This window comes from Calypte anna, chromosome 3 (assembly GCF_003957555.1).
Source record: "Calypte anna isolate BGI_N300 chromosome 3, bCalAnn1_v1.p, whole genome shotgun sequence".
Lineage (NCBI taxonomy): Eukaryota > Metazoa > Chordata > Aves > Apodiformes > Trochilidae > Calypte > Calypte anna.
The window spans coordinates 87,094,625-87,115,239 of NC_044246.1; the positions used below are offsets into that span (position 1 = coordinate 87,094,625).

At 36.5% G+C, this 20,615-nt stretch overlaps 1 protein-coding gene across 1 annotated transcript in view; it reads left to right on the plus strand.

Moving 5' to 3' along the window:
- Positions 1-20,615, plus strand: part of LMBRD1 (LMBR1 domain containing 1) — a 72,023-nt gene that overhangs the window by 34,365 nt on the left and 17,043 nt on the right. The window contains exons 8-13 of the mRNA XM_008502297.2: positions 7,777-7,902; positions 10,164-10,316; positions 16,629-16,693; positions 17,471-17,573; positions 18,711-18,815; positions 20,055-20,204. Of these exons, the coding sequence (XP_008500519.1) occupies positions 7,777-7,902; positions 10,164-10,316; positions 16,629-16,693; positions 17,471-17,573; positions 18,711-18,815; positions 20,055-20,204 (702 nt within the window). The remainder of the gene's footprint in view (positions 1-7,776; positions 7,903-10,163; positions 10,317-16,628; positions 16,694-17,470; positions 17,574-18,710; positions 18,816-20,054; positions 20,205-20,615) is intronic.

Below are 20,615 nucleotides of genomic sequence, written 5' to 3' on the forward strand. Positions count from 1 at the left end.
CTCTGGACATAAGGAAACTTTTTTTCACTGTGAGAGTGACTGAGCATTAACACATTGTCCAGGTAGCTTGTGGAATCTCCCCTCCTTGAGAGTGGTATTCAAGACCCCTATGGACATGGTCCTGGGCAGGCAGCTGTAGGTAACCCTGCTTGAGCAGAGGGATTGGACCTCTGTTGACATCCAGATGTCTTGTCCAGCCTGAGGACCTCTGTAGTATGTTTGCTATGAGGACCTGTGGGTTTTAGCATTTGTAGTCATGGGTGGCACTTTCTGTGGTGTACATCGAGGTGTGGGATGTCCTCTCTGCTTAAACTTGGCTTTAACCTATGAAAACTTAAAGGGAAAAGTGATTTGTAGCAATCCTTATTGGATTTATTTAATTCCACCATATTTACTTTTATAAACTCACTTAACTCAGCTTGGAAGGCTTATTCTTGCATCTTGTTTGTGAGGAAACTGTTTCTTAGACATATTTTTCTATGATTTGTTCACTTTGGTAAAACTAATGTTCAAAAAAGTGCAGTGGGCACTTTGAAAAAATATGCAGTATCTATTCAGTAAGTTTTGTCACTGAAAGGGTTGTCAAGCATTTCAACAGGCTGGCCAAGGAAGTGCTTGAGCCACCATACATGGAGGTATTTACAAGACTGTAGATGTGGTGCTTGGGGATGTGGTTTAGTGGTGGGTTTGGCAGTGTGCTAGGATTACAGATACACTTGATGATGTTAAAGCTTCTTTCCAACCAAAATGATTCTGTTTCTTTCTTTGGAAAATTATATAGCTCTGTGTTGTAGTAACAACTAATTCATACAAGACTACTCTATGTCAGAGGATAATAGTAGCTTTTAAATAGTTTGTTAGGTGGCAGTTTTCAGAAGCTTCTTTTGTTAGTGGAGGGAAGAATATGCCTGTTTGGGAATGCGGGGAGGTGAGGAGTGGGGGTGTTGAACAAACAAAAAATCCCACATTAAATACTGTAACCTGAGCAATCCAATTACTTTTTCTGTTACTTTAACTCTAGAAACTTGATTTTACAAGACACGAACTTGCATGCTTCTGCCAATTGATTTAAAATAAGTATTTTTTAGCTGTGGAAGAGGTAATTATGCTGCTTCTGATTAACTTTGAGTTGATCCTTATTAGTATGATCTTTTAGAATGTAATACTAAAACTCACACTCCATGTTGCATTTCCTTGCTGGATACTCAAAAGATTAGTCTTTTCATTGACATGGATGTTTTAAAAGGCTAGAAAGGGGGGAGAAAGGTGTAACTAGGGAAGGTGCATATTCTAAATGTTTAACTTTTTAAGCACAAGTAATAAGAGTGTTTTTATTCAAGTTATAAATGAAGTCTAAAAATGTTCACGATAAATACACTGATATTACTGACAAGCATAAACATAAATGTAATTTTTTTCTCCAGCACATTCAATACTTAAATCAGTTACATTATTTAAACTTGTTATGGCTCAATTTTCAACAGTCTTGAATTGGTAGTTGCTTCTCTGTTTTAAAGCTTTAATAAAAAGTCTAATGTTCTTTGGAGTTATGTAATGCATAATATTGAAGAACAGCACTTGATATTTAAAGCTGTTTCTTAAGAAATGTGAAGGAAGTAATCCTCAGGGGGCTCTGCAAGTCTGTGACCTTGATGATTTACACTGACAACTTTCCATGACTATAAACATGGAATATAACAAGAAAATGATAAATTAGAGCTGCAGTGCTTTGTTTGAAACAGTTTCACAGATGATGTACTTTGCATCTCTTCTTTCATTACTATTTTGCATTGAAATAGTTTTATATTGCCTTAGGTATTAATACAATAGTTGTTGTCAGCTCCAGATTGCTATTTGAACTCAAGGCAGCATAATGTATTGCACAGTGATAGGCAGTTTAATTTGAGTGATTTTTTGTGCATCTCATTTAGTATGTCCTTGAAGCATGATTACAATTGGCTCTAATTTTTCTAGAACATTTAATAAGCATTATTTGATTAATTTTTTTAATGAACTTGTAAAGTGATCATCTTTCCCCCATTCTGAAAGAGGGGGTGTTACAAAGCTCAGTTTGTGTACTGAGAACTTGAATGACCTTTTCACACAATTTTTGTCCGGAGTATGACTTGCTTTTCTTGTAGTTAACTCATTTCTATTAACAGATGAAAAGCTTAAAGCATTCTATAGCCTACCCTTAAAAGCACTCATTTACTACTGACTTTTTTTAAGTAGAAATCAAGCAGTTACCAAAAAATCCAGAAGTTAGCATTTGTTTTCATTACCACTTAATCACTTCAATGTCAATTTTTAAATATAAAAGAAATGCAGTGTTTTTTTGTTCACTTCTCCATGAAGAAGTAAACTGAAATAGCAAAGCAATTGGATTGTTATTTGTTTTAACAACCTGATTCTGACTGCTTTTGGAGAACTGTAGATACTAAATTGCTGAGGTCAGTGGTAGTTTTCATTTAATAGAATCACACAATGGTTTTGATTGGAAGAGACCTTAAAAGATCCTTAATAGTATGTAATTCCAATGCTGCTGCATGGGTAGGAGCACCTCCCACCAGTTCAGGTTGCTGTGAGGGATAAAAGGTATCATAATGGGACTTCCCTTGTGCTTAACATAATTTAAATAAAAAGCTAATTATGCTTCTTGATGGGGGAGTTTTTGTGGGGTGGTTAATACTTGACTTTTATTTCTTAAAGGCACTGTATATGCTCAACTGGAGTTTAGCTGGTTTTTAACTTGAATAAATGTGTTTTTGATAACAGTCTAGTTGGGAGAATTGGGCATGGTCTTTCATGGGCACACTTTGAAGTGAAGTCTTGAAACAAGCTATTGTAAGAATGTAGGAATTTATTTTTTTTTTTAAGCTGTGAATTCTTATGTCTTCAGTGATTTAATAATAGGATTCCCTTTTTATTTTTGGCTGTTTCATTTGACTTCACTAGAGGGCAGTGCTATGCAAGAAATATTTCTACACCTTTTTTGCACAAAATTACATATACATCTGTTAAAACACCTCAGTGATAGCCCTTAAAAGCCATAGCTGCCTGATATATGTATCTCTAAAAATAAATTGAATTTATAATTTTCTGCTATGCTATCTAAGTACTTTGTGATAATTTCTTGAAAACACAGGTTAAATTCTTAAAAATATCCTTAACTGGAAAAAGTTGGTAAACTTACCTTCAGTTGCAGTGCTGGTTGTTTGCCAAACTAATCAGAAACAACTTACCTGTTCTTTCTTTCTGAAAAGACGAGACTATTCTGTGTGGGCTGCAAGTTAAATGTTAGACAATATATTATTAACTGAACATAGCAGATGTAGAAGGTGAAACACAATCAACTTCTAATTAAAGTAAAATTCTTGAGGATTCGGTCTTTTTGCAGTAGGTGTTCAAAGTTAAATCTAACTCTTTTAAATCTTTTCTAAAGTAATTTAATTTGCTATGCTCATTTCAGTGTGGCTTTTTTTCTGTGTTCCTTCTGACTGATCTGTGTGTTTATGGCTAATCTGGTAGATTATTAGGTGTTCCCACCTTAATATACCCTTTTCAATGGAATTCTTTGATAGCTTGTGCAGTTTAAAAATGTTAAAGTCATGGTTATAATAATAATAATGGTTATGGTTCCCAATGGAAAACCTTTCTGGATATTTTTAGTACTCTTGGCTTTATCCGTGACATAGTAAGTAACTTGCTGCAACTTCTGTAAAATGTTATTTTACAACTTGTCCAAACCTCACTTGTTTTCTGTCTTCTGCTTATGAGAGACTTATAAGGGGCCAAGCAACTAATCCAAAAGACTGGTTACCCTAGCCATACATGAGCTATGTGAGTTTGGCAAGTCTAAAGTTGTAGTCTTAAAGGTGCTGAGTTTGCATGAGTCCAAAAGATCAGAACAGCAGCTCTTCCTTCTAAATCTTAACTGTGGAATGACAGAGTAGCTGAATATACTGCAGACACAATGGGTAGAAAAGGGACACTGGAAAAGTAAAGATCAGGCAAACTGGGAGTAATGGTTGCATAATCTGTAAACTCTATTGAGGTATTTTAGTGCTCTCTCCAGAGCACAGAGTATATTTGGGTTTGATGGCATGCTGAGAGAACAGCTACAGGATGCTTTTCACTGTCCTTCAGTGCCTACTGATACTGCATAAACATATTGAACTAATTGTTGCTTTCATGTGAGTTACAGGCTCCTGCTTCGCTGATGACAGGTTGCTGTGCAAATTCCTGTCTCAGACTTAGCTACCACTTCTGTGAATAACAAATAGGAGGAATTGCTAAGAGCTTTGTTTAGACTGTTCTTTTTATAGGATAGGTAACCTGGTTTTTCTGTTGCTTTGATAGATTTGTTTTTTCTCTTCTCCTTTGGAGTTGAAGGCCACCTACTTCAAGAAATGCATGAAGTATAGAATTTACTTCAGCCTTCCAGAACTATTATTTGTAGTGTCTGTGGGCGGACTCTTGAATAAGAATGAGAGAGCTACTTACTTCTGGTGCCTCTAGCTTGTACTCACTAGATAGCAAACTCTCAAGAGTTTGGCTTTCCACCCCTTAAGCTTACTCATGGAGCATGATGTCTTCCATGGATCACCTGTGGGGATTCAAGAGGGGAATAGGCTCTCAAGTGTGTTTTAACTGTGAATGTACTTTTATTTCTCCCTACTGTAAAATGGGGTTTCAGTGAAGTTGATCAGGCATTCACTAACAGCATAGATGGACGTCAGAGACTTTAAAGACTTAACCTTGCAGCATGTATTATCAGACAGAAGCCTGGATAGTTAGTGTCTAGATTTTGAAGTACTAGATTTTAGTACTAGATTTTGAAGAAGTGATGTGGAAAAAAAATCACCATGTATTCTATAATTGCCTGTTACATTTGAGGAATTGGGAAGCCCTTCTCAGACTAGAGAAGGGGAGGCTCTGAGGTGACTTTATAGGAGCTTTTTAATACCTGAAGGGGGTTTACAGGAGAGCTGGGGTAGGGCTTTTTGCAGGGGTGTGTGGCCACAGGACAAGGAGCAATGGTTTAAAACTTGAAGAGGGGACATTAGGAAAGAAATTATTTTCTGTGAGGGTGGTGCAACACTGGAACAGGTTGCTCAGAGGGTTGTGGCTGCCCCCTCCCTGAAAGTGTTCAAGGCCAGGTTGTATGGGGCCCTAAGTAACGTGGCCTAGTGGGAGATGTTGCTTCCCGTGCAGGGGAGTTGGAAGGGATCCTAAAGATCATCTCATTGCAAATCTATAGCCATTCTATGATTCTATCTTTTGTATTTAAGGAAGGAACTTAAGATGCCTTGCTCACTAGACGAAACTTGATATTCCATTATGTCATTCACATCTGCAAAAACAGCAATACAAGGCATCACTTTAAAATCTGGCACTTCTGCTTTTTCAAAAATTTGATTTAGAATATTTAGAACTCTGATTTTTGTTCCTTAACCATGTCTTTTGAGTAAATACTTCATATCTGATAGTTGATGGTAGCTGTTTGAAGGACAGGTGGAAGCCTCTGGTTAATGGTGACTGTAGTTGCTTCTGGGCTTAGGTTGTAAAATTGTGTAGGTCTATTGTCATAGCAATTTCTCATCATATGTGTTTCTATGTACTGAGTATCTTTGACTCTGGGTAGAAGTGTTTTGGGTTCCACAGAGGAACCTTGGTTAGATTGCAGCCTGCATTCTAGTTTTGAAATTGAGTAGTGTTTATGCTTTTACCTAAGTTTTAGAGTTACATTACTAGCAACCAGGTTTAAGTGAGATTTTCAGGGTCAATATTGGCTCTACTATTTAGTCTTCATAAATGACTTGGATGATGGGATTCTTTATATAGTCATCAAATTTGAGAATGTTACCAAACTGGGTGAAGTAGATACCACAGAATGAAGAGCCACCAGAAAGGTATTGACAGGTGGGAAGAGCAGGACAACCAGAATGGCATCAGGTTTAGCAGATTTTAATCTGCTGATGGATTTTTAATCTGGAATGAATTAATTCCAAACTATAGTTGATGCTGGGGGCCAACTGGTCGAACAATGGCTCTTCAGAAAAGGACATGGATGTCCTAGTGGACAGTAAGCTGGGCAAGAGCCATCAATGTGTCCTGCAGCAGAAAGGTAAACAGTGTCCTGGGCTGTATCATCAAGAATATAGCCAGTAGATAAAGGGATGTGGTTATTCCAATGTATTTGGCACTTCCTAAGCCACACCTGCTGAGAGACACATGCTGTCTGCTTGTTGAACTTAATTGACACTCTTCCAACAATTGACTGGTAATTGTCACTCTAAACATAAGAAACCTAATTCCACAGTAAGTGAACAGGGCTATTGGACTGCTAGACTTCTGTTTCATGCTTTTATAGCCAACTGCTTGGAGGACTTTTTATTGAAATCGCAGCATATTGTCACTTGCAGAGTAAGTGACCATATTGTATTTTAAGTATTGTCCCTTCACACTTGTAGAGTGAAACTGAAGTTTGTGGGCTCATTGTCAGATATTTATATTGAAATGGTAATTTAGGTTTTTGGCTTTGAACAGTATTGATAAATAAGATACCTTTGTGAAGGGGGCTTCTAAGTGGCAGTGTACAGGTCATGGTGAAAATACATCCCAAAAATGGACAGTGTCTTGCTTTGAGTACCACACTTTGGACATAAAGGTGTCTACATAGGTCCTTATGCAGGTCAAATCAAATATTGTGTACAGAAAACTCGTGACCTAACAGCATGTATGGAGATATTTATAAGACAGTAGCATTTGTGTTGAATGTATTTTCAGTATAAAATATAAAATCTATGCTTGATGGAAGGAATGGTATTCCTTTGAAAATCTGTAAAACTGCTTATTTCGGAAGTTAAAGATGTCAAGTGTGCTAGGGGAACTGGATGTGTTAATTGTGGTTTAAGAGAATAACCTTTCTGCTGAGGTCTGCATCAAGAATATCGTACAGCCAACAGCCTCCCACTCACAGCAAAACAAAAAGCCTGGTTCTCTAATATGCTTGGAGAAATTTGTGACATTGATCTAGATCTATAAGATTCATAGGGCAGCAGGAAATAATAGCATTTTTGTGTTTATCTTGCCTTAAAAATGTTGCCACTTCTATTAGTGAAAAGCTTACAGACATCTAATTGGAAAAATCTGTGCTTGTTGATATAGAAGCTGGCAAGCACTTTGGATGGTATAGGTTTTATAACTAAGATTAAATGCCTAAGCAGTCTCTGAGTGTAACCAAGTTCAAATGTTCACCTACCTGTTGCTGTGTCTCTTTACTGCAGTTGTGTTTTTTTTAGTAGAATATGTACATAGTTTTAAATGTAGACAACTGAAGACTACTGTCTGCTAAGAAATTGTGTACTTTGCTTCTATGATATTTATATTCAATATCTAGAAATTCTCCTATTACAAATGTTTTATGATTTAAAATGAGCAAGTAAATGTTTTAGGAAGCTAGATGATTTAACAAAAAAACCAAGGACTAGCTTGATTAAATCTTGAGTGGCCTATGCTTATATGAAGTCTCTTGTTCTAGTGATCATGAGATATTCAGGTACTGTGGGAACAATGCAAGGCACTGGAATCTGTATAGCACGTTTATTTTCCTCAAAAATGAAAATAATTGCCTCAGTGTAAGTATCTGTAGAGGGAAATGAGTGGGAGGGGAAGTGAAAATCATCCATGATACCCTAAGGCTGCTATGTTCTAGCTGTATCAGATGAAAATATTTAGTAGATAGTTTGAATGTGTATTTCCTTTTCATTTTAGGCTTATGGAATGTCAGCTTTGCCTCTAAATTTGATTAAGGGAACTACCAGTGCAGCTTATGAACGATTAGAGAACACTGAAGACATTGAAGAAGTGGAACAACATTTACTAAGGATTAAATCAAAGGTATGATCTTTGCTATTATTGTTTTTATTAATTAGTTTTTTTCTTTCTTGTGTACTAGTTTATAGTCATGGTGTAGGGAGTTTTATTTCTAGAAAGAATAGCAAGTCAGAAGTGACTACCTTGGTTATTTGAGTTACTTGAAAACAAATGTCACTTGTGTAGTAGACACACAACTTTTCTCAGTCTTGCAGCAGTAGGTATTTCTCTCTAGCTAATAATTTTGCTGATGAGCAAAACTCAAACTTCTCCAGTTGCACTTGGATATATGGAAGAGGTACTTTGTAGGAAGTAGGAATATTAAGCTCACTTAATCTACTACCAGATGTGGCATGCAGTTTTTTCATACTTACTCAGTGTAGTTGTCAGCATTGGATATTTGCTGCATGGAACTGTCAGAAGTTAGATTAATCGAATTATTAATCATTTTTATGAATAAATACCAGCTCTAGATATTCTTGCTTCCTGGTTAATGTACCTTGATGTTATAAATCATCTCTTTATGAAAAGCATACATATGGAAAACTCTGTTTTGAATCCTAAATGTCCCTAGGATATTAACACCACTTATAAATCCATGACAGCTTTGCTTCTCACTGAAATACTGTGCCTAATGTAAGCAGGACACTTAGAAACTGAAGAGTGCAAGCTGAAGGGAGGATGAGCTTTCTCCTTTCTGTACAAGGTGCTGGGTACAATCTTACACCCCTTTCTCAATCGGTTTCAGATAATGGTTTGACCTGTGTTTTCACAGCATTGCGGGGGGAAATGGGGCATTAAGATGCATGCTGGCAGAACATTGCTGCTGTTACCTGCTCTGTGATAGCAGACTTCAGCTGCACTGAAACTGTTCCAACAGCCTCCCTTGCTCCTTGGCTACCTCTGCATAGTGTGGGCATCTTTGGTGTTCTAGAAATCTTGTTGTGTAGTGAAACAGAAACAGTAGTCTCCCTCAGTTTAAATTGTGAAGTTTTTTGTTTTCTGCAGAGTACTACTACAACAAATGCATCTGTGTGACTGAGATCAGTATAAGAATAATAAGAATTCCCTGAAAAATGCAGGATCGCTTACTACAGAAGACTGGATTATGTGTTTACAAGCACTTAGAAGTCTTGCTGTTTGATCTAGTTAACAAAGAGATCTGGAAGTAGAGAGTCTTTAAGTTGTGTATATATTTTTACTGTGACCATTACTATAAACTAGTTTTCCTCAGTTTATGAGTTTAAGTTGGGATTCTGCTTTGGTGTGTAATTGAAATCTTAGTTCTTCAGATACATTTGCATGAAATCAAGAATGTTTTCAACACAGTTTTCAGAAAGTCTTTCTGAAGTCACTGAGGTGCTATGAAGGGTATGGCCAGTGTGTGTTCCTGTTAAAAGTACATGATGATCTCCCAGTTTCTTGTGTGTTTAGAATTTGGTCTGTCTTGTAAATTTGCTTTGATTTCACTGGGTGTGAAGTGTTTCAGACATTTGCAGGAAGGCTAAAATTAAGAGGAAAAAAATTGATGTACTGAAGCTCCAAGCAATTTTGCTTATTCCAAAGCCCAGTTTGTTATACAGTAGTATCAATATCAGAAACCATTTTGGTTCTATTATGCAATACCTATTTTGTTGCTTTTACTTGTTAGTATAAAACTGAAATTAAGTTTGTGCTACTTGATTTACAGAGTGCAATGGCACCTGCTCAGTATTTAGAGGCTTAAAGTATGTTCTTAATTGTTTGGTTATGCTTATCTGAAACACTCAACTAATTCTTGTAGTAATGTTGCCTCTTGTTTGGATTTCTGAAACTTTAACTTTTCGAACAGTGAGTCATCTTTCTCTTCCAAGTACAAGAAACATAGTTGGGTACCTGTAGGAGAATGCTGAAAAGAAAATAGAGATGCCAAGCTTAATATACTGGCATAGTCATGGATTTGATTGGAAGGGATCTCTGAAGGTCATCAGGTTCAACCCTTTGAACAAAGCAAGTACCACTTTCAGGTTAGATCAGGTTACTGGAATCACACCTGGGCATTTTAAGCATATCTGTCCATAGTAGCTGCCTATCCTATTCACATTTTTGACTGTTCCCATTGTGAAGTGCTTTTTGTGACTGAGTAGGAATTCCCCTTGTTGCAGCTTGACTTTTGCACTTCACCCTCTGAGAAACAGTGTGAATTCTTTGGTTTTTTGAGTTGGTGTAACTCATTAAACTTGGTATCAAGTCTATTTTATGGATTCAATGACCCTTGGTCACTTGCACTCTTTTTTGGTAACCAGTGCAGAGATGGTCGGCCCCTGTCGTCACGGGACAGGCGGAGTGTGCAACAACTGGAAGAGAGACTAAGGACACTTCGGAGAAGAGAGAGGCACCTGGAATCTATTGAGAAAAGCTGGTGCACAAAGTTCTGTGAAGCTATCAGACCTCTAAAGGTAAGGTTTTCTCCCTTTTTGAGACATACGTTGGAATAACTTCCATCTTTCTTCCCCCCACATAAACCAAAGATAAACTTCATCTATTGCCATCCTGAATATCAATTATTTAATTTTTAATTTTTCTACCACACAATGACAGCCCTTGAGCAATCTCTGAGGTCTTAAAAAACTTTGCCTGAAGTATGACTGAAAAGGAGCAATTTCTAGCTAATCTGTTATAGTGCCAGTGGTTATAGAAAACCTGAGTAACTTGTTTTCTCAGGTGGGTGAAAATGGGAAGGAAGAATTCTGTAGCTGTCAGGTAGCTCAGATTAATCTGAATTACATGTGTCCAGTAGAAGAGAGAGAATTTGATTTGGAGTGAGGATCTTGCTAAGTAATTACTTAATCAGTAAGCTAGCTGTGTAGAACTTGCATCTTGATACTTAACCAGTGCAAAGGAAACTGTTAGTAGGGCAAAGCTTTGATCGTGGTCTCTTTTTGATCTTGGCACTTTGATTTTAGTAGATACTGTTTTAAAAAACAGTACATCTGTGGAACAGAATTGCCATAATTTTTTTTGCCAACTAGATGTAGGAAAAACCCATTAGCATTACTTTAAACTGTAGCCTGTGTTTTGAAAAGCTGAATGCCTCTAGCATCATTGCTACTGTTAATCCTGAGTACCAGTGAAAATCGGCTAAAATTGCAGTTGAACATAATCTTGCACTGTGTAATTCTTAGTCGATTTACCTTTATGATACATTAGAAATCTAAACTTAGCCCTTTCTTTAAAGGACAAATACTTGTAACTATTCACTTTGAAAGTTTGGTTTCCTCCTTTGAACCAAAATAGCTTCTGTAGTTTTAAAATTTTCACATGAACCTTAACTGTGATAGATGCATTGCCTGTATCTGTTTGTAGTGCTTCAGCAGCTCATAGCTTCTTCATAGAATAGTGTACAATACCATTAGTTGCTTAGGTATTATCGTGTACACACAGTGTGGTATTCCAGTATCTCTCTATTCTTGGTTTGAATGCTTTTTATTGTCTCTGTAAGAGGTCACTGAATTTTTGCCTTAAGAACTGCAGACTAAAGGGGAGTTGCAGGTGGACAGTTTTTCCTGGCATACTTTCACTTAGAGTAGGGCTATGAAGAATGTTACAAAATTTGTTCACTTTGACTTTTCCTTGATGTCCTGTGAAGGTGAAAGCATGTATCATCTAATTAATAATATCTTAACTCTTGCAGGACTGTTTTACTGCTACTTAATTAGCATTTTAGTTTTCTTTGCATGTATATAACTTCAGTTAGTGGGTTTTATCAAAAGGAAGTCTTTTAATATCTGTATATAATACTTCTGATCATCTTAGAAGTGCAGAAAATATTTTGGAGCTTTGCTTATTGCTTTTATTACACTTTTAACTTGAGCTCAACTTGTATGTTATTGTTCAAGAGTTTCTCAGACTTCAAGAGAACTTCCATTTGTTGTGAGGCAAATACTAGATATGGAAAATACTTTTCCTGCTTTTTGTTTGGGGTGGTCAGTTTTAAGGGAGTCAGACAAAATGGGACAAAACTGAATAGCAGGTTTAGGAATAATACTTAGTCTTGGTGGTCTTTTACAGTGTTAACTCAGTGGCTACATTCCTACTTCTGTGGTCTTACTGTCTTTGCATTTTGTCCTCCTGGATTCCTGCTTCAATTCTTACTTTGAAATAGTATCAGCATGTGACTTGTTAAACCCTTTTTCTCTAATGAGTAAGCTTTCTTTGACATGGAGAAAAGTAAATTTTGAGAACACTTGTTTTACCTCAAAGCTAAATCAAACTCAAGGATGAAGCTGTCAATTTTTCAGTTTAGTCAAAAGCAGCATACTTAGAAGATCTCAAGGAAATTATTAATGGTTAATTAATAATGGTTAATTAATTATTAATGGGTTGTCAATACTGTCAAATAAGTAACTTCTTTCTAGAAAATTTAACTTCTCCTCTAGACAGCAGATGTACTGCTTGTCCTGTCTTTAGGGTTTTGCACACTTTCATATGTTACTCTTAGGGGCATGAGAAATGTCATACTCTAGGGATAGACATAAACTGTCTAAGGTTAGAGTATTGCATCAGTTTTTCATAGGGTACTTCAATACAGCTGTGAACCAACTGGAAATAAGCTTCAGATGGGTAATACAAGAAAGTGAAGTGCTCCATTTTGAAGAATGAGCCTTAGGTGAGCACAGCATGCTCGTGTGGCTTAGCTCAAGTAGGGGCTTGAGGGTATTGACATCACTCCAAATACATGGAAGGTACTACAGAGAGTGTAGTGTTCTCTTGATAAATAAAGAGTGGTACACTTGAACTCCAGCAAGGGAGAGCTAAGCTGTTTGCTTGTCTAATCTTAAGGATAATAAGGTCTTTATGTAAATGTATCAGTCTCCGTGTGCTGCTGAAGGCCTTCAGTTCATGCTGTCTTGAGGCTGGAGGGCTAAGGTGTTTCTCTTCATCCTCTCTCCCTCTGTTCTTTGGAGAGAGCTGAAAAAGGCAAAGTGCTAGGTAATTGCTTGGATAAGGGCCATGCTGGCAGATCCTAACAATTTTCAGAAGTTAGTATTGAAATTTTTTTAAGCACCACCAAAGTTTGTGGATCATGCCATACTTCCTAAATTCCATCATTATATTATGGAATTATGCATAGATGAAAAAGCTTAGCATTACTGAAAGCTGAGAGTAGAAAGAGGAGGCAAAGAGCTCTCTGAATAAATAAAAAAAAAAGATGATGCAGGGATCAGAGGAGTGTTAAGGAATTCAGAGTTACCAGCTTGTGTGCAGTAGCAGTGGAAAAATGCAGTAATTGATTGAATATTTTGGTCATTTGGCCTGACCTATTAAACTGAAATGCAGTTCAGCTTTCCCCTATGACTTAACTAGCATGCTTCCATTTTCACTAATGAAAAATGTATGACATTTTTGTCCTGGTTTTTTTGCTGAGCCCACACCTTTGAATCCCAGATGTCCAAAGAGGAAACAAAGCTTTAAACCGGGTCTTACCATTTTCCATTTTATCTACTTACTTGCCTGTGTGGAGGCTTTATGTTAAGATGCTAAAGGAAGTAAATTCAGGCAGCAGTGTAAGTTGTATTATTAGGTATTATTTCAGTATTAATGTATGCAGCATTGCACAAAAACATAGTTCAATGGTTTTTGGCAGTCACTTGAATGCCTGTACCACAGGCTGTAAATTAAAAAAACCAAGCAGACACTTATGTGATCACAGTCATGCAGGTGACTTTCAGGCAGCAGCTCTGAAACCTGTTCTGTCACCAATGATTGAATACAGGTGGGTATGGGATCTGTGTTTTGTAGCTGAGGGATATGAGGAAGCGACCTGGCAGTAGAGCAGTTCAAACTGATTGTAGTGGAGGATTTAACATAGCTTGAGCTATGATTTCATTGAGGTCCTGCCTTCAAAAGGACTAGGGAGTAGGAAATAACATTGTTTTGCATTTAAAATAGGAGTGGCCAAGTTTTTTTAATAGACTAAAAATGAGGGGGCAGTCTAATCAATTAAGGTATGAGAGTCTAGGAAGAACACAAGGATATTTTTCATGAAGGGCCTAAGTCAACTGATGCTCTGAAATTTTATAAAGGTAGGCTGATATTAATTGCAAATCATTTATGGTTCAGTAGTCATACTAGCACTGTGGAAGTACAGGATAAACTAAGGAGGAATGAAGATCTTAATATTAGCCTTTAGTTTTATACTTAATGTGACTGAAGTAGAGGCTAAAATGGGAAAAAGGCTTTTTCAACCACTTACCTACTACATATAGAAGACAATCATGTTCCAAAGGAGGTATGGAGACCTGTCTATTTGCCATAGTTCATAGGAGGTAATGAACTAATCCTTTTAGACTTAATTCTTTAAAACATCTATTTTGTGCAAGGCTAGTGTTAGTTTGCTGTGGAGAAATAAAAATCTTAGGGCACTTAAATAAATAGAAATGGCCAAGTTGATGTTGGTTTCTAAATCTATCTGACAAGACCTACATAGTTTGAATTGGTTTTTAAGTGTTATTCTAATGACATGTTTGAGCTTGCACATGGAAGCTGATTTTCAGAGTTTAAGAAACAATAATAGCACTGTAACTCTGAATATCTCTACTTAGCTGTAATAAAGTTCTTAAACTTTTCAAGGTGGCTCTGAGACATGTTGTAAGTTGATTAAATTGAAGTAGCTATGATCCTCCCTCATTTGTGTACAAAACCATGTATTGTCTTCATTTGGGGGTACCTGTGTATAGAATTTTGAAATAAGTCTGTAGGTTGTCTCAATCTGAAAATGTTGCTCTTTGGGGGAGTTCAGCATTCTTCTCTGAGCATATTCCCGGACTGAGGTCCCTAGGAAAATAAAGTGAGCTTGGTGTTGTAACTGAATGGCATTGATATCTGAGTTCACTTTGGTGTGGCATCACTTAACACACACCCCCCCCCCTCCTCCCTTTCCCCAGTGAAAAGATCTTGAGGGAGAAAACCTGCCATAGAAGTGGAGAATGATTTTCTGAACTAGCTTGTAGCCCAGAATGATCAGTAGTATGTTCTTGTTGAGGAAAGCTTGAAGAATTAAATCCCTGGCTTGAGTGGTGTTTTTGGTAAGCATAATAAAAACAACTTTCTTGTGTTTTAATCAAGATCTTAAGGAGCCATTTTATTTCTCTGAACTGACCTTAATTCAGATAATTTTTAGAAGAACTGAAAGAAACTAAGGTAACTTTAAAACCAGGTGGCTTCTTCCTCCAAAGATAAACAATGAAAAGGAAATGGGAAAATGGAACATACAGGTATCACTATGTTACTTTTAGTTTTCTAAACTTATTGCTAAGTTGCCTGAATTCTCCCTGTTTAAATAAATTTGATCTTTTCATATGTTTTTTTAATATTCAGGGACTAAATCTTCTTGTTTGATAAGCTGTTTGCTTATTGTAATCTGGTCCTTAAAACCTGAAAAGTCTAAATGCACAAACCAAGCTAAGCTGCTACTATGGTTGGCCTACAAAATCTTTTTTACTCCTAGGAAACTTACTTTAGCATTTCATATACCACCTTGGCTTAGAGAAGAAATTCTGTTCTTATTTTGCACATCAGGTGGCTCTGTTTTAATGTGCAAAATCTTAAAAGCCATGTGTTGCTTTTTCTGTTTAAAAACAATGGCAGTATCTGCTAAGCATAGTAGTTGCTAAAAGCTTTAACCTGTACTTATCTATGCTTCTGACTTGCTTGCTAACTAACCACAGCTGTTACACCTTTTTTTCAAATTATTGAGTAGGTTATGCAGCACAAAAGAAGGTAGTGAGGCAAATTATGTGGTGGAGCTAAAGGGATTTGAAAAGTCTTCTAGAACCTTCTCCAGAAGAGGCCTTTATCTGGTTGTTGTGATGTGGTCATCGGAACTTAATCTTACTAAATTACTTATGGATTAATAGTGTTTGAGAATAGTAGTATTTAAGTAGCACTTAGGCTTTTTGAAACTCAAATAGTCTTGCTACTACTTGTTTTCTTAAATTCTCAAATTTTCACATCAATTAAAAGTTAAATTTCTACGTGACTTAAAACTTTGAGTCAAAATATTTCAAAAATTGATGCTTGAACTGTGAAAGTGGGAATACTCTAGTGATGACTAACCAAAAGGACTTGCAGGCAGAGGTAAGAAAAAAGTAGTCCTGGAACTTGGGCTTAGTTATTTGAGTTCTACATCACTCCCTCCAAGTGATTTAATCACTGAGTGTTTCCAAAAAATGCTGTGAAAGGGAGTGTTCTCTAGAGAAAGCTGACATGTTCCTTGTAAGCAATGCACAGGTCGCTTCCTGTTTGAAGTTGAGCACACTAATTTCCATTAATTAAACCCAAATGTACCCATATATGTAAAGGTTTCCATGTAATACAGAAAGTACAGATTGTGTGTTCTGCTAAATTCTGTATTAATTTGATATCTCATCTGTGTTCTTAAACTTTTCACTTTTAGGTAGACTGTGGTATTGCACTGTATAGCACATGATGTACTTCAGTGCTTGTTTCTGAACTCACTGTCTGTACCATGTGAAAAGGTTGTTATATGAGATGAAAAAATTTTAAAATGCTTGACATAAATCCTGTTTAACAGAGTAAATATTTTCTTAGCACTTCTCTCAAGTAGTTACCAAGAAGTTTGTTTCGAGTGTGTTTGAGCTCTGAGGTGACACAATATCATTGGTCCTTTATTGAAATTTAAACAAGACTTCACTTTTTGTATCAACTGCAAGCACTTTCAGTTAAATGTAATAAATTTTTACTTCTAGATTGTGTGGGGAGTGTTCTTCATCATTGTGGCACTGCTCTTCACTGTCTCTCTGTTCTTGTCAAAGTAAGTACATTTCAGCGTTTTTCACAACCACTTAAACTACATAGTTTCTGCTCTAATAAAAATCAGAGGTGGTTTGCTTCAAGTCAGCCCACTCCACTGCTATGTTACATTTCTGTAACTAGAGCTGCTTTTCTCAATATAATGGCATATACTGAAACTGAACAAAATGTACCAAGACAGATTCAAAGGGTATGGTTCAGCTTGATTGACTTTATGCTGCTGAAAAAGTGTTCTGATTCAGCAGAGGAATTAAGCATATAGGTTAAGGAAGTTTAATTCAGACTGCAGAAGTATTCTGGTTGCTTGAATGAATCTCAATGCGTAGAGGTACTCCTTAGGCTGGGTAACAAGTGATTATTGCATTAAATGACATGCATAATCCATCATGATGTGCATTGTGTAACATTAATATTGTGTAACTGTTTGGTGTTGAAAACAATATAGCCAGCTGCAAATCTGGTGGATTTAAATGGAGATTGACACTAACAAGAGGTTTCAAATGCTGGCATTTTTTAGTTCTTCAGACCAGGCAAATAAACACAATGATCCAAACTAGGGAAAAGCTGAAATGCCAAGGAGATGCTGAAATCAATATACCTTTTCACAGGACAAGTGCAGGGAGTGTGGTAAAACAAAGTATCTGTCCATACAGATGTGAAAAAGCTGTCAGTCTCTGGACTTAGTTCATCTCTTTTTTTTGTTTCCTTTCTAAATTAAATTGAAGATAAAGCTCTGAGAGAACCATAGTACTTACTGGGTTTTTCTTAATTATTGCAGTTTGGACAAAGCTCTTCATTCAGCTGGCTTTGACTCAGGGTTTATAATTTTAGGAACTAATCTGACCAATCCATTGAATATGCTGTTACCTGTTCTTCAAACAGTAAGTAAAAAAAAATTGATAAAAATATGTAAGGATGCCCTCTGCTTTCTGCTAGGCTGTCAAAAGGCAAATCAAACTTCTCCCCAAGTGATTCATTAAAACAGTTGTCTACATGTGTGTTCTGGTAAAGCGAGACAACAAAGCAGCTTATTTGTGGACAATATTTTAGTTATTAGATACTGATACAAAAATCTTGGGTGGATGGAAGCAGATGCTGGAGAAAGAGGGTGCTTGTAACTAGCTTTTATCTGGTGAGGACATAATAATGAAGAACTACATCATTTGTGTTAATCACACACAGAGTAAAAGCAACTCCCATGCCATAGTTGTTTGTGTATTTTATGGTCTACCCCCACATAAGTGAAGTAAATGCACTTTTACACTTCTTATTGTACTTACTGCCTACTTAAAAGATATATTGCACTCTGTATTGTATGTTACCATAATGCATTAGTCTTTGAAACAAGCACTACATAAGAACAAGCATGTGGTAACTTCAGTAGGGTTGGAAGGCATCAAGGCTGCATGTAAATTAGGCAATCAGTTATTGAAAAAGAAATCCTTAATCTAACTTAGTGCTTTACTTCCCCTAGTAGAGTTCTTCGCATAATCCTGGTGTAATTGGTTGGTACAATGGTTTACTTCCCCATGGCTTCTGAAACTATTGAATACCTAAGATCACAGTTTACTGAGAAAAGTAGTGTTCAGCTGAAGTATTAGCTTAAGCTGTTATTACTGCAAATAAAAAAAATCAAGTTTTGTATACAAATATGTTCAGAAATGTTCACAAATAGTTTATATAGTCCTAAGATGATTGTTTCTGCTGTGAACTTCCTTTTAGATAAGCTCTTAGAACATACATTTTTAAGCCAAGGAATACTTAATTCTAAGAATTCAAAATTAAGGCAAGCTTTTAAATTAAGGAAAATGCTTGGTTGCTTTCACAAACTAATTGTACAAGCTCTATTAGCAGCTTTTGGAGTCAGCTATAAAAAAAATCTTTAAATGGAAGTACTCTTACTATCTCAGATGCTATAGGTAGAAAGTACTTATTAAACTTAGCGTGGAAAGAGGCTATTTTTGAAACTGAAAATTTTCTTACTGTGTTATTTTCTAACTGCTGTGTTCTTGTTTTAGGTATTTCCACTTGATTATATTCTTATTACAACTATTGTTATGTACTTTATCTTCACATCAATGGCAGGGATTCGAAATATGGGTATATGGTTCTTCTGGACAAGGGTAAATATGCGTTAAGAATTTAGTTTCTAATACTCAGTAGGGTGTTTAGCACATGTGTGATATTGAATGTATTTAAGTATGCATTATTTATGAATTGCTCATAAATTGTGGGTGTTGCAAATAACATTGTCTGTATGCCTCATGAATATTAGAAGTCTGTTGTACAATTTTTACTGGTTTTGCAATGTATTCAGTTTTGCTAAGCTGTCAGACCAAAACTGATATTCTACTTTAAGCAGTGCAGCCAGCTGACTCTTTCCAGTGTTCAGTCAATGGCACTTTGGCTTCTGGCTTTTGCAAGGTAAAGCCATATGAATCTGATATACTGGAAGTATTGCTGAATTCTATAGTCCAAGTCTGAAATGTGTATACAGTTAGTAGTCCTTGACTTCCTTTAGCTTCATAAGGAAAGCAAAACTAAAGCAGTAGTGAGGATATGGCATATTTAAATATGATGCAAATAGCATATTACTGGATTGGAAAAAGCAGCTTTGTATCCAGCAGTATGCTATTCATGCCTTAGTTAAATATTTCCCTGCTTCTGTGCCTACTTTCCCCTCAGTACCATCACCCTTTCATGCAGTGACACCACAAAGTTGTGAACAGTGACCCTGAGTTCTTGCAATGAGTTATAAGATTAGCTGGCTTTCATCTTCCATCATTTACTTAAGCTACAAGCTTCATTACCCCAATGTGGTACTCAGGTTGAGCCTTTGGGGATTACAGAGTGGAGCGGTATTTGTTCCCTACAGTGGGAGTCTTGTTCCCTACAGTGGGAAAGATGCCACCATGTGGTATACAAGTTTTCTCTGAGCCTGTAAATTCTCTCTCATGACTCCCTCCCCTGTTTCTAGATCTGAATACAGGTGTGGTGATAGGTGATGCTTCACCTTGACAGAAGGATCCCAATATTCTTAGACAAACCAAGGCACAGTATGCTCACCAGTAATAGCAAACACCATTTAAGTGTGGCTGCTAACTGCTGGTTTGTAAGTGTTCTAGGTCATTAATACAAAAACCAATTCATTTGGCTAAGTAGCTGTGCTTTGAAATTCAGGTAAATACCCCGTAAAAACTGCTTTGCATCATTGGAAATAAGTTTTTAGATGATAACTTTAGGAGTTGCCTGCTTTTTGCAGTGGAATTAAAGCTGTTACTTGGATTAAAGAGGATTTTAAATGTCTTCGAGGGGAAAATAAGATTTTAAGTTATTAATGTTTGTATGTTTTCTGGTTTTAGCTTTATAAAATCAGACGAGGAAAAACACGACCTCAAGCACTGTTGTTTCTCTGTATGATACTTCTGTTGATAGTTCTTCATACAAGTTACATGATCTACAGTCTTGCCCCTCAGTACGTAATGTATGGAAGCCAGAAATACTTGGTACAGGTGAGATGTAATTCTTTCTTTAGAAGTAAGTTTGACTAGTGTATCAAAAGTATACTGCTTGCACTAACCTTTAAATCCAGGCCTGTTCTCTGTATTTATTTTGTAGCCATATTCTTTAAACTATGAGGTCTCCTGTTAATACACAAGCCAGAAAGTGATCATACTATATATAATACAACTTAATTTCTAGTTCCTCTTCAGACAGTGTTTAACTTTGACTAGGGCTTCGCTTATCAAAATAAGACAGCTGCTATCTTCCACTAGTTTTTGTACTGGTTGTACAGCAACTTAAGTTGCTGAGTGACTGCAGTGAGGATTACCTTTACTTTCAGTCTATAGACTGATTTACACACTAATGTTGTTTTCTAGTTGGTAGCTTCTATGCACGTATGTGTGAGAAATGACAAAATA